This window comes from Heterodontus francisci, chromosome 42, assembly GCF_036365525.1.
Source record: "Heterodontus francisci isolate sHetFra1 chromosome 42, sHetFra1.hap1, whole genome shotgun sequence".
NCBI lineage: Eukaryota > Metazoa > Chordata > Chondrichthyes > Heterodontiformes > Heterodontidae > Heterodontus > Heterodontus francisci.
This window is the reverse complement of record NC_090412.1, coordinates 18,291,788-18,306,871: the sequence shown is the minus strand read 5'-3', so window position 1 is coordinate 18,306,871 and position 15,084 is coordinate 18,291,788. Positions and strand designations below refer to the sequence as shown.

The window sequence follows — 15,084 nt, the reverse complement described above, 5'->3', positions numbered from 1 at the left end:
GCTCAACATCTCAGCCAAAGGATGGGTCTTCCAACAAATACAGCGCTCGCCCCTTCAGCACTCCATGGGAGCAAAGGCCTCGAATGCTTGCTCAGCCCTGGGTATGGAGCTTGAATCCACAACCTGCCCACCCTGGAGCTGGCAGTGTTACCAGCTGAACCAAACAACAGCCACTGGCTGTAAACGCACAGGGCATACGGCAACTAGTGACTCCGAGTGTCAGCAGCCCCTGCCTGTAACGCACTCTAATTAACAAGATACACTTAGAATAGACAGGAGATCGGCACATATTGGGCATTGTAGTTGGTTCAATATCAATTTCTGCCCGTGTATTTTGCTGCCAGGTATGTGGCAGGGGTACAATGTACGCACTCAAATACCCTTATCAATTTCTTCGGGCATGCCCCATTCTGCCACTCCCTGGGATAAAACTGCCACCGTGGGTGGGAATTTCTGTGCAGTTTCTGGTGAGTTGGTGACTGATTATGTAACGTGTACTGGAATGTGACACAGAAATGCTGCTGCAACCCAACACTTACATATTGCCACCAGACACGGCCTGATGAAGTGCGGTCTTCCCTTGGTGATCCAGCGCTGTCACATTGGCTCCTTTCTTCATCATTTGATGCATAATGCAGAGCTCCCCTCGCCTAAAGGGATCATTGAAGGATAAACACTGGTTTTAATCATTCCGCACACATAGTGTAAATAGGGGAGGGGGGAATAACCTTAAGATTAGAGCTAGGCTAGGTGATGTTAGCAGGCACTTATCTACATAAAGGGTTGTGGAAATGTGGAACCCTCTCCCCTTCAAAAAGCTGTTGATGCTAGGGGTCAATTTAAAACCGAGATTGCTCGAGTTTTTGTTAGGCAAAGGTATTAAAGGGTTACATAACTAAGACTGGTGTGATGGAAACCACACCTGCCAAAATTAGATGTATTAATTTCGTTATGTGGAACATTATTTTTGAACTGTTACTGGACATTGATAAAACTTGCTTAAAAAGACCACAGAACAGTGGCTGAAAACATGGCTGCACATTTGCATTCTAAAGAAGAGTGGCATGGAGAGACAATGGGAGTACTCCCTGCTCCTATTAGCCAGATGGGTTTTGTCAATAGTGATGATCAAAAGACATTGAGAGTCATTGAATGTGTAAGGGCCAGCATTCCCACCCCTCCCCCACCCCCCACTGAGAGTGTCTGGTAAGCTGTGAGAAATCCACAAACCTCTCAGGCGAGGCCGTCTCAAGCAAAAAGCTAGTCACATGACTGACCTGCTGGCCAACCTGGAGTTAATTGAGTTGTGCTCAAAGAACAGTTTTGGAAGAGACTATAAATGAACTTCAAGAAGAGAGCACTCCCTCTCTCTGTCTCTCTCTCTCACGCAAGGTTCCAGGGACCCATGAAGTAAATTAAGCCTTAAGTCAGAAGACCAGCGAAACAAGTTTGAAAGTGTGCATTGGGCTCCATTGAGAACTGCAAGATATTATTTCAATCAAAGACTTTACATCCAACCCAAAACCAGTAACTGAATTTCCTTCTGCTACTTTAAACCTTCCCCCCTTTAATTCTTTCTCCTCCTCTGTGTCTATTTGCGTGTGTTTGTCATGTATGCATGTTCACGTGGTTGCGTTGCGTATTCTTAGTTTTAACTGAGTTAGAGTTTTAAGGTTAATCAACTTGTACCTTTCTTGTTTAAATCTGAGAAAACCTGTCTGGTTGATTTCTTTGCATTTACAATTAAGAGAGCAGTGAGCAAGGACTCGGAGGGGAATCTAAAAACACGGTGTTTTAAAAGTCAAACCCTGTTATGGTCAAACAAGGAAAAGGCCGAGAGGGGAGCCCTAGACCCCTCCCTTACCTGGTCGTAACACAGGTAAATGGAGTTATGATGCAGATCAGCCATGATTTAACTGAATGGCAGAACAGGCTCAAAGGGCTGAATGGCCTACCTCCTGGTCCTATATCAGTGAGAATGAAGTGTACAATGGCTCCATTAATTCTGACAAAGGCCTTTGACAGGCTGCCTGAGTGCTTAATACTCCATTTATATCACCTCCTGACCCCAAGAGGCAGTGCTGTCAGCAGCATGTGTAGATGGCCTACTGGTTGCCCTGGATACCGCAAGCTGCCATTTTATTCTGGCCACAGTCTGGCTTCAGGCTTAAGCACCTGACTGTCCCATGTAGAGGAATCCATACTCACCTGCAGGCAAAATGAAAAGGTGTCTCTCCTGCGTTGTTGGGAATGTTGCTGTCTGCCCCATGTTCCAGTAGTAGATATGCCAACTGCTTGTGGCCACGATATGCAGCGTGGTGAAGCGGTGTGAAACCATTCCAACCTCGGGAGAGCAGGAACAGAAATGTTACTGAATGCAGCAAGTAGTGGGAGGCGAAGACGGGGTTGCACGGAGACAATTTTCTCTGCTCGGGAAGTGAGTGAGCGACAAATGGGCGAAGGGTTTGAAATGATTACAGGAGAGCGAGGTGAATGCCAGAGCTGAGCTCAGTTCACCTCAGTTGTCCTATCGACTACTACTGCTCCCTCACCCTGAGAGAAAGAGGGTGACAGCTACTCCATTTTAATTTGCAGGGCAGAAGGACAGTTGGGCAGAAAGCAGAAACAAGCTGGGAGAGGGAGAGGCAGTGGCTGGAGAAGCCGGCTGGAGGTCAGGAGAGGTAAGCAGCATCAGTTATCTGACGAGCAACGGGTGAGGATTGGGCGGTGGCTTTAGGCCGAGACTCACTGTTAATGGCCAATCAGTGAGCTTAAACAGCCTGGAAATCATTGCGAGATACACAGGATGCATGGAATTATATCGAGTCTACAGCACTGAAACAGGTCATCCGGCTCACCTAGTCAATACCCGTGTTTATGGTCCAAATGTATCTCCTGACATGTGCACGATTTCACTCGTTTAAAGTGCAATCATCATACTTTTTTTTAAAAAATGTTGCGTAAGGGACTCTGAATAAATTGTTACCAAATGCTGGAATGGAACAGTGGGCCGTTCTGCTTGAGAAGGGGTGAGACACACATCTTCAGTAAACTCTCTGGAACAGTCTGCCTCGCATTACAAAAGGTTTCTTTCCCCAGTCACAAGGACATACAACACTACCATCCTGTGGTGAAACGTTGGATTTACAGAAGTCCAAGACGAGCCAGATATTTCATTTATTATTCAGTATCTCAGTATTCTCTTTTTAATTTAAAGTCATTTCGTTCAGATTACCTATTAATTTGGACTAAGTGCCAAAAAGCAAACTGTTAACTAAGTTGCCCATTTAAAGCAAGTGAACTTCTTCAACATTTCACAGTGTCTTACCATCTGAAAATACTGCTTTACATCAGTCTTAATCAGGCGATCACCTTCTCCTGCCCTCCAAAATCTTTCTGCTCCTCCAATTCTGGCTGCTTGTCACCGCATCCCCATTTTTCATCACTTCGCCACTAGCAGCTGTGCCTTCAGCTGCTTAGGCCCCAAATTCGGGAATTTCCTCCTGAAACCTCTCCGCCACTTTACCCCCCTCTGCTCCTTTAAGACGCTCCCTAAAACCAACCTCTTTGGCCAAGCTTTGGTAATGTTCCTACAATCTCCTTCTGTGACCCAATGTCAAATTTTGTTCGATGTTTGTTCCTGTGAAGCTCCTCGGGGCATTTTACTACCTTAAAGATGCTTTATAAAAACAAGCTGTTGTCGAATAAACTAAAAGAAAAATTCAGTGCCATTAAGGAAATAGTGTTCTCACATTTTTGAGCACTTCTGCACAATATAATCCAGCCCTGTCATTAAAAAATACCAATGGCCCAGCAACGTGTAGAATTTAAGAAAAGGGAATGGGTTGAAATCGCTCTCTGTTTTTAACAAATGTGTTTGAATGAAATTCTCCTGTTTTAATAGGTTCATGGGTTTATTGAAACAACAGAAATCATGCAAACACATTGAACAATTTGTTAAAATATTGTATGGAGTAATTTCTACGGCACGGTCGCTAGCATAAACTTAAAGGTTTTAGGTTGCCCTTTGGAACAAAATGTTATTAATTTAAGTTCCCTTGAGCAATGGGAAAACTAGAAACACCTTTATGATAAGTAGTGAATTCAAACAGCAATAGTTCCTCCTTGTTGCTCAAGGTTGGTGCTAATTTATCTGTTGTTTAAATTCAGTCAGGTTCTATTTCATGGAGTAAAACAGAACATGTTGGAAATATGCAGCTGGTCAGACAGCATGTAGAAAGAGATAAAACACTATGTGGCGTTTCAGGAGAGGAGTCACCTTCACGTGAGGTCTATGTGGGTGTCAGCTTGGGCTTAGTGGTAGCACTGTTACCTCCGGGTCAGATTGTCACTGGTTCAAGTCCTATTCCAGAGACTTGGGCAGAAAAATCTAACCTAACTCCTTAGTGCAGCGCTGAGGAACTGTGGCACTATCCGAGATGCTGTGTTTCAATTAAATGTTTAATCCGACGACCTGTCTGCCCCCTCAGGTGGATCTTAAAGATCCCAGGGTCCACTGAAAGAAGAGCAGGGGAGTTCTGACTAATATTGGTCCATCAATCAACATCACTAAAAGAAAAATGCCATTATCATGCTGTTTGGGGGACCTTGTGTGCCATTTCTCTATATTACAACAGTGACTACACATGTGCTTCACTGGCTGTAAAAATGCTTTGGGACTTTGTGAGGTTGTGAAAGGTGCTATATAAATGCAAGATTTTCTTCACACCCAAAATGCCATCACCTGCCTTTTCTCTTTACAGATGCTGACTAACCTATTGTGTATTTTCAGCACTGTCTACCTTGTTTTATTTAATTATATGAAGAGAAAAAATTAGCAGCGCTACAGGGAAGAGGCAGAGGAGTGAAACTAGCTGAGTCGCTCTTGCAGAGAGCCAGCACGGACACGATGGGCCAAAGGGCCTCCTCTTGTGCTGTAATCATTCTATGATTTCAGATTTGCAGTTTCTTTTTCATTTTTATTGATCTATTTCATGAATGTCATTTCCCTTTGCTAAAACTGTTGAGAAATATAAAATTCTGCCGAGAGAGAAAATAGTCACATTCTTACTCTATTACAGATTGCTACAGCATCTTTCTGAATCTGAGGACGTCACAAAGCACTTTACTGCCAATGAAATACTTCAGACGTCTAGTCACTATTGTAATGTAAGAAACTCGGCAGTCAATTTGTGCACAACTTTGCATTTATATAGCAACTTTAACATAGTAAAAAGTCCCAAGCCATTTCACAGAAGCATTATCAAACAAAATTTGACACCAAGCCACACAAGGAGGCATTAGAAAAGATGACCTTAAGCTTGGTAAAAGAAACAGGTTTTAAGTAGTGAGTTAAAAGAGGAAAGAGAGGATGAGATAATCTGTTTTTGTGGTGTTGGTTGAGGGATAAATGTTGGCCAGGACACCAGAAGAACACCAATGCACTTCGGTGAAATAGTACCATGAGATCTTTTACATCCACCTGACCAGGCAGGCAGATCATCCATTTAACATCTTGTGTAGAAGACAGCACCTTTGACAGTGCAGCACTGCCTCAATGCTGTAACTGGAGTGTCAGCCTAGATTATATGCTCAAGTCTTTGGAGTGGGACTTGAATCCATAAAGGTTCTGACTCTGAGGCAACTGTGCTACAACTGGGCCACGACTGACAACTTAATTGGTGGAACTGGCCAATTCCCATTGGTAATAACAGCCTCCTGCTTAATCCACCAGTTCCAGATTCTCTCACGGTGGGCGCCTTTGTATCAGTGTACTATGAAACAATTTAAAAAGTGTGTCAAATCTGTTAATATTCTTAATAACATTTGTGCACTGCGTTTAGTGAGATCCACGCTTCCAATCTTTTGGAATTCAGTTCTGTTTTGGTGAAGTAATTGTCTGTTTGGAAAACCCCCTCTCCTGCCTGTTGGAAGCCTGTCCACTACCTCTGACAGGGAAATGGGGTTGCATAGACCTTTTTTGATTCGCTCATGGGATTTGAGCGTCGCTAGCAAGGCCAGCATTTGTTGCCCATCCCTAATTGCCCTCGAGCAGGTGGTGGTGAGCTGCCTTCTTGAACCACTGCAGGCCATCTGGTGCATGTACACCCACGGTGCTGTTAAGGAGTAGTTCCAGGATTTTGACCCAGCGACAGTGAAGGAACGGCAATATAATTCCAATTCAGGATGGTGAGTGACTTGGAGGGGAACTTTCAGGTGCTCGTGTTCCCATGCGTCTGCTGCCCTTGTGCTTCTAGGTGGTAGAGGTCGCAGGTTTGGAAAGTGCGGTCTAAGGAGCCTTGGCAAATGCATCTTGTATATGGTACACGCTGCAGCCACTGTGCGGTGAGAGTGAATGTTGAAAGTGGTGGATGGGGGTTGCCGATCAAGCAGGCTGCTTTGTCCTGGATGGTGTTGAGCTTCTTGAGTGTTGTTGGAGCTGCACCCATCCAGGCAAGTGGAGAGTATTCCAACACCCTCCTGACTTGTGCCTTTGTAGATGGTGGACAGGCATTGGGGAGTCAGGGAGTGAGTTACTCACCATAGAATTCCTAGCCTCTGACCTGGTCTTGTAGCCACAGTATTTATATGGCTGTTCCAGTGCAGTTTCTGGTCAATGCTGACCCCCAGCATGTTGATAGTGGGGGATTCAGCGATGGTAATGCTGTTGTCAAGGGAAGGTGCTTAGATTCGTTTTTATTGGAGATGTTCATTGCCTGGCACATGTGTCATGCAAATGTTACTTGCCCAAGCCTGAATGTTGTCCAGGCACAGACTGCTTCAGTATCTGAGGAGTTGCGAATGGTACTGAATATTGTGCAATCATCAACGAACATCCCCACTTCTGACCTTGTGATGAAGGGAAGATCATTGCTGAAGCAGCTGAAGATGGTTGGGCCTAGGACACTAACCCGAGGAACTCCTGCAGTGATGTCCTGGGGCTGAGATGATTGACCTGTAACAACTACAACCACCTTCGTCTGCACTAGATATGACTCCAACCAGTGGAGAGTTTTCCCCCGATTCCCACTGACTTCAATTTTGCTAGGGCTCCTTGATGCCCTACTGGGTCAAACACTGCCTTGATGTCAAGGGCAGTCATTCCCACTCTAGCTCAGACTAGGTTTGCATTCCCTGGACTATACAAGATTAAGGGGTGATCTAATTGATGATTAAAGGATTCAATAGAGTAGATAGAGTGAAACTATTTCTTCTGGTGGGATGAGTCTAGAACAAGGGGGTATAACGTTAAAATTAGAGCTAGGCCCTTCAGGGGTGATGTCAGGAAGCATTGCACATAAAGGGCACTGGAAATCTGGAGCTCCCTTCCCCCAAAAAGCTGCTGAGGTTGGGAGGGTCAAGCGAAAGTTTCAAGACTGAGATTGATAGATTTTTGTTATGAGGGTGTTAAGGGATATGAAACCAAGGCAAGTCGGTCTTCATAAGGAGTGTAATGCATGGAATGCATCTCCAGAATCAAATTGCTCTGGTTTACCCAACCTCAATCTGTCAAAAGCAACCACCAGTTCACATTGCTGTAGTTTACTTCTCTCACTAGTAATGTGGCAAATATTTGTTAAGCACTAATCCACCACCCACAGCGTGAAAGGGAAATGCACATGGTGCTATCAACCCATCACAGATAAAACCAATGCCTCAAGTTTCATATCAAACAGGGTTTTAGATGAATTACAGTATCAACTGACTCATTTACAGTAAAGTCCTGTTTGCTCATGATTAATCGAGAGTTGGGATGCAGTCCATTAAGAGTGGGTTCAGGTGGCATACACAGGGCATCATGCCATCTGTGCATCTTCAAGAACAACCAAGACACTTTTCTTTGTTTTAACACCACTTCCCGTCTCAAGGTAAGACCAGTAAATAGTGGTGTTCTAGTCCAACATACAGGACATCAGCAAGCTTTAATGTGTCTGGGGTTCATAGAATGATATAGTACAGCATAGAAGGAGGCCATCTGACCCATTAATTCTGTTCTGCCTCGTTCAAACAGGAATCCAGTTAGTCCCACTTCCCATATCCCTGTAAAACATCAAGTATTTATCCAATTCCCTTTTGAAGGCTACTGTTGAATCTGTTGAATCTGTATCCACCATCCTATCAGGCAGTGCAAATCCATGCTTTGCTTCAAGAAGATTTTCCTCCTATCACCTCTATTTCTTTAAACTTGTGTCCTCTGGCTATTGATCCTTCAGCTATTGAAAACAGTTTCTCTTTATTTGCTCTATCTAAACACTTCATGATTTTAAACACCTCTATCAAATCTCGTCTTAACCTTCTCTGCTCTGAGGGGTTGACCCAGAAAAGGAGAGTTTTTTTTATTATTCATTCATGGGATGTGGGCGTCACTGGCCAGGCCAGCATTTTATTGCCCATCCCTAATTGCCCTTGAGAAGGTGGTGGTGAGCTCCCTTCTTGAACCGCTGCAGTCCATGGGAGGTCGGTACACCCACAGTGCCGTTAGGAAGGGAGTTCCAGGATTTTGACCCAGCGACAGTGAAGGAACGGCGATATAGTTCCAAGTCAGGATGGTGTGTGACTTGCAGGGGAACTTGCAGGTGATGGTGTTCCCATGCATTTGCTGCCCTTGTCCTTCTAGTTGGTAGAGGTCGGGGGTTTGGAAGGTGCTGTCTAAGGAGCTTTGGTGCGTTGCTGCAGTGCATCTTGTAGATGGTACACACTGCTGTCACTGTGCGTCGGTGGTGGAGGGAGTGAATGTTTGTAGATGGGGTGCTAATCAAGCGGGCTGCTTTGTCCTGTATGGTGTCGAGCTTCTTGAGTGTTGTCAGAGCTGCACCCATCCAGGCAAGTGGAGAGTATTCCATCATACTCCTGACTTGTGCCTTGTAGACAGTGGACAGGCTTGGGGAGTCAGGAGGTGAGTTACTCGCTGCAGGATTCCTAGCCTCTGACCTGCTCTTGTAGCCACGGTATTAATATGGCTACTCCAGTTCAGTTTCTAGTCAATGGTAGCCCCTAGGATGTTGATAGTGGGGGATTCAGTGATGGTAATGCCATTGAATGTCAAGGGGAGATGGTCATTGCCTGGCACTTGTGTGGCGCGAATGTTACTTGCCACTTATCAGCCCAAACCTGGATATTGTCCAGGTCTTGCTGCAATTCTACACTGACTGCTTCAGTATCTGAGGAGTCGCGAATGGTGCTGAACATTGTGCAATCATCAGCGAACATCCCCACTTCTGACCTTATGATGGAAGGGAGGTCATTGATGGAACAGCTGAAGATGGTTGCGCCAAGGACACTACTCTGAGGAACCGCTGCAGTGATGTCCTGTAGCTCAGATGATTGACCTCCAACAACTACAACCATCTTCCTTTGTGCTAGGTATGACTCCAACCAGCAGAGAGTTTTCCCCCGACTCCCATTGACCTCAGTTTTGCTAGGGCTCCTTGATGCCATACTCGGTCAAATGCTGCCTTGATGTCAAGGGCAGTCACTCTCACCTCACCGCTTGAGTTCAGCTCAAGAAAATTAAAAATAACTGTAATACAAGCAAGTGCAAGTTATCATGAGACAGGCAGGTGACTCCCAATGTGCTACTAGCATCCCAATTTAGGTATATAAATGCGTAAACCATCGAGTATAGCTCCAGCAATTTATAATAATCGTCTGATCTCCAAGATTGGTTTATTGTTTTATAATGTAGACTGATTGTGGCAAAATGCCAGGATATTTGTTGAGTGACTGACAATCAGTAATCTCTTGAAGCAGAATATTTTTTCTTTAATTACCATGAAACACAGTGTATATACAGTCAACCATCCGTAAGCTTGAGTTCATTCAAAACTCCGTTGCCTATGTCCTTACTCGCAACAAGTCCCATTCACCCATCACCCCTGTGCTCGCTGACCTACACTGGCTCCCAGTCAAGCAATGTCTTGATTTTAAACTTTTGTCCTTGTCTTCAAATCTCTGCCCCTCACTACCTCTATAACCTCCAGCACCCCCACAACCCTCAGATATCTACGCTCATCTAATTCTGGCCTCTTGAGTATCCGTGATTTTAATTGATGTCCACACCTTCAGCTGCATAGGCCTTAAGCTCTGCAATTCCCTCCCTAAACATTTCCACCTCTCTTTCCTCCTCTAAGATACTCCTTTAAACCGAGCTCTTTAACCACATTTTTGGCTATTTGTCCTAATATTGCCCTATGTGTCTAAGTTTGCTTTGTGGTACTCCTCTGAAGCACCTTGGGACATTTTATTGCATTAAAGGCACTATATAAATACAGGCTGTTGTTGTATAATTCATGGTGTTCAAAAGGGCGGATAAGCACCTGAAGGATAAAAAAGTTAAAATGCGCTGGCAATGTACAAGTTAGATTGGGTGCTACAGGTCCCTGCAGCAATGAAAAAATTAAAAATGGGAGTAAAAATGTCATAGTTGAGGCTACCCACTTTTAAGAGGATGTAATACATTGCATGGAGCCATTCAATGAGGAGCTCGTGTCCAGGCCAAAATTCCTCCTCGATCATCCCCACCTAAAAGAGATGAACTGCACATTCATCTCACTGGGACCTTACTGTGTGCAGATTGGTTGCTTCCTTTGTCTACATAACAATAATAACTGCACTTTACATATGTCAGGCACCTGCACATTTTAATCTATGTCAATTTGACCCTGAAAATGAGGGAAAAGTCAAACAGATAAGCACAAGTAAATGCAAGTTTTCATTTGATGGGGAGATTACCTGACTCTCAAATGTATTACAGGATAGTGCCCCAGTCGAGGTATTTAGATTCAATAATAAACCATAAAGCTCAGGCAACCCACAATCATCGCCTAATCTATGTGACTGCCTTATTATTCTGTAACACAGACTGGTTGTGCTCTGTGACATACTGAGGCCATGCTAAGGTACGATGTAAATGCAAGTTTTATCTTGCCATTTTGAGTATTGTTTCGACTAACCTAAGTCAGTTATGAATCAGCAACCAGCCTAATATGGACATACACAAAAGCAAAATACTGTGGGCGCTGGAAATCAGAAATAAAAACAGAAAATGCTGAAAACACTCAGCAGGCCTGGCAGCAACTGTGCAGAGAGAAACAGAATGGTCTTTTATCAAATAGATTCATAGAATGACTACAGCACTGGAGGAAGCCCGTCAGGTCCATGCCAACTCTCTTGCAAGAGCAACTCAGCTAGTCCCACTCCCCTGCCTGTTTCCTGTGGCCCTCAAAACGTTCTCTCTTCTGGGCCCCAAACTCTAGAATTCCCTCCCTACACCTCTCCACCTGGCTTTCCTCCTTTAAGACACTCCTTAAAACCTATCTCTTTGAGCAAGTTTTTGGTCATCTGACCTAATATCTCCTTTTGTGGCTTAGTGTCATACTTTTATAATGCACCCATGAAGCGCTTTGGGACATTTTATTACGTTAAAGGCGCTATATAAATGTAAGTTGTTGTTGTTTATCCAATTGCCTTTTGAAAGCCGTGACTAAATCTGCCTTCATCACACTCGCAGGCAGTGCATTCCACATCCTAACCTTTTCCTCGTGTGGCATTGCTTCTTTCATTGAGCTGAAACATTCATTCGGTTTCTCCCTCCACAGATAATGCATGACCTGCTGAGTATTTCTAGCTTTCTCTGATACCTACCTGGTTTTGTTAGTGATTTTACCTTTCCTTCATTCTTAGAAAAAAAGTGCCAAGTGTTTAGCCAAGCATATTGGTACCAGATCAATCAGAGAGTGGTATCGACAGCCTCCTGATCAATGATGCCCTTAGTTCTGAAGGCAACATCATTTAAATGAAGAGATGATCTGGAATGTAACTCAACTGCTACATTACATTGGATGATTAATGATAATGACAACAGTGACATCAAAATAATTTAAATACCAAGTCCCCCAACCTCAATGTACAGGAAGATTTGCTCGCAGGCAGACATTGTCTATCCAAAAAGAAATTATCTTAACTGGTTGATTACCCAAACCAGCCTGTTCTCTGCGTATACATTTAATTTACTGTATTTCAACCTCCCTTCTGATAGCGATGCTTAATTCATTAATTGGAATTAATGTGCAATTAATTACCAGAATTTTTCAGTGTTACCCACACTGGATAACCAGCATCTGTTGTTTATCAGATTAGAATTAGATTCTTAGAGTACAACTGTTCAACTTTATATACAATAACACATATAACAAATTTACATGACTGAATTATCCCACCCCCCCCTCTGCCCCGCCCATTTTCAACCTCTCTCCGTAAGGTGCTGACTCCTCCTGGATCATGGCTTACAGTCACAGACCATCCAGCAAATGGTTATGAGGCCAGAACCTGCAGGCTCTTTAATCACAGACAGTGTCCTAGCCAAGCACATTCCTGTCTGCACTTGACATTCATCACGTCCACACCTCCCCCCTTGCTTTGCTCTTCCTCCATCCCCCACCACTCCCCCCTGACCCTTCTCCCACTCACAGGCACTGAGACCAATTGCAGTGCTTCTACCTCCCACCCAAGCTGGGCCAGCTGACTGAAAACCACTGAATCTTACTGAACGGAAGCAGGCCATTCAGTCCATTGGGCATCTGCTGGCTCTTGGTGAAAGAGCTCTCCAATTACTCCCATTCTTTCCCCTTAGCCCCGCAAATTTCTCCTTTTCAAGTATATCTCCAATTCCAATTTGGAAAATTGCTCCTGAATCTGCTTCCACAACCCTTTCAGGCATAGTGGTATTGTTCCTGAACTAGTAATCCAGAGGCCCTGGCTAATGCCCTAGGGACATGGGTTCAAATGCCATCAGATCAGCTGGTGGAGTTTAAATTCAATTAATTAATAAAAATCTGGAATTGAAAGCTAGTCTCAGTAATAGTGCCGTGAAACTATCATTGATTGTTGTAAAAACCCATCCGGTTCATTAATGTCCTTTATGGAAGGAAATGTACCATTCTTACCTGGTCTGGGCTGCATAAAACCCTAAACAGGCCACAGCTGGAGTACTGTGTACAGTTCTGGGCACCAAACTATAGGAAGGATGTGATTGAACTGGAGAGGGTGCAGAGGAGATTCACCAGGATGTTGCCTGGGCTGGAGCATTTCAGCTATGATGAGAGAGCGGATAGGCTGGGGTTGTTTTCCTTAGAGCAGAGAAGGCTGAGGGGGGAACCTGATTGAGGTATACAAAATTATGAGAGGCATTGATAGGGTAGATAGGAAGAAACTTTTTCCTTTAGCAGAAGGGTCAATAACCAGGGGGCATAGATTTAAGGTAAGGGGCAGGAGGTTTAGAGGGGATTTGAGGAAAAAGAATTTCACCCAGAGGGTGGTTGGAATCTGGAATACACTGCCTGAAGAGGTGGTAGAGGCAGGAAACCTCACAACATTTAAGAAGTATTTAGATGAGCACTTGAAACACCATAGCATACAAGGCTATGGGTCAAGTGCTGGAAAATGGGATTAGAATAGATAGGTGCTTGATGGCCGGCACGGACACGATGGGCCGAAGGGCCTGTTTCTGTGCTGTATAATTCTATGACTCTATGGGCTACACGTGACTCCAGACCCACAGCAATGTGGCTGCCTCTTAACTGCCCTCTGAAATGGCCTAGCAAGCCACTCAGTTGTCAAGGGCGATTAGGGATGGGCAACAAATGCTGGCCTTGCCAGCGATGCCCACATCCCAGCAAAGAATTTCAAAAATAACTCTACACTTAAAAAAAAAATTCTTCTCTCTGGTTCTTTTGCCAATATGCCCCCCCCCCCCCCCACCCCACCCCTCTGCTTACAAACCCACAGTCTGTCTTTACTGATACCTGTCAAAAGCCCCCCACAAACCCCAGGAAACATCCTGCACAGCCCAGTTCTGTCAATACACTCACAGACCTCGGGGGGAGCTAAGCCTCAAGCATTAACATGGTGCTGGCAGCAGGAAGAGGCCACAAGCTAACCAGGGAAACTGTGGGATGTGCAAATGGACTGAAATCCAAGTGACCTGTGGCTCAATCTCTCAACCCTTTAGAATTAGTGGGTCAAGAGCAAAAGAGGCAAGCTGGCCCAGAGCGCAGGTGAATGGCCAGCCAGAGAGCAGTGCACAGGTGAAGGCTGCTGTGTAACAGAGCTGGCTTTGGTGCCCTTACCTCTGGCACTGAGAAGAGCTGGGTCTTGTTGCAACCAGTTAGCGCATCGCTGCAGGTCACCCCGTCGCAGCGCTTCAGCGAAGCCAGAGCCAGCGCAGGGAGACGGAGAGGCTGCGGACAGCATTCAGGCATCAGCTGTAGCTCAACACCACGAATACCGCTAACAGATTCCAAAATCCCGGAAGCAGAAATAATTAAATAAACCAGAAGCTTCGACAACATGTTTGCAGAATTTTAACCCGAGCAAAAACATCCCTCGGTCGGGAACAATTTAAAACAAAGCCTTTCGGTGGATTCAGAGTTGCCAGTCACTTTGTAAAAATTTACATCTAAATGGTGTTGAGGAACATTCAAATATTATGGGGAGGTGGTGGAGCATTGGATATGGGTTCAAGTCCCACCACAACGGCTGGTGGAATTTAAGTTTAATTAATTAATAATAAATCTGGAATTGAAATCAGCAATGATGCCATGAAACTATCTATTTTTTGGTCATTAAAAAACCCCATCTGGTTCACTAATGTCCTTTAGGGAAGGAAATCTGCTGTCCTTACCGGGTCTGGCCTACATGTAACTCCAGACCCACAGCAATGTGGTTGACTCTTAACTGCCCTCTGAAATGGCCTAGCAAGCCACTCAGGTGTCAAGGGCAATTAGGGATGGGCAACAAATGCCTTGCCAATGATGCCCACATCCCATGAAGGAATAAAAAAAAACTCTTCCAATACCTTTTCTCTTGGATGGGGGTCTAACCAGTAGGGCAATGCTCCCATTATTGCAGAGGGTTTAAATGTGGATGGATTTCCCCTCACTGCCTCGTTCTGATCTTCAGGATCAGACAAAGGTACCAGTCACAACAACAACTTATATTAACATAGCACCTTTAATGTAGTAAAACAACCCAAGGTGCTTCGCAGGAACATTATCGAACAAAATTTGACACCGAGTCACAAAAGAC

The 15,084-nt window shown here is 44.6% G+C and overlaps 1 protein-coding gene across 1 annotated transcript in view; it reads right to left on the bottom strand.

Moving 5' to 3' along the window:
* The window catches only part of si:ch211-223a10.1 (uncharacterized), a 38,079-nt gene extending 23,778 nt beyond the window's left edge, over positions 1 to 14,301 (bottom strand). The window contains exons 1-3 of the mRNA XM_068020687.1: positions 14,127 to 14,301; positions 2,209 to 2,344; positions 540 to 650 (exon numbers count right to left, since the gene is read on the bottom strand). Of these exons, the coding sequence (XP_067876788.1) occupies positions 540 to 650; positions 2,209 to 2,344; positions 14,127 to 14,250 (371 nt within the window). The 5' untranslated portion in view covers positions 14,251 to 14,301. The remainder of the gene's footprint in view (positions 1 to 539; positions 651 to 2,208; positions 2,345 to 14,126) is intronic.
* Positions 14,302 to 15,084: the final 783 nt, after the last annotated feature.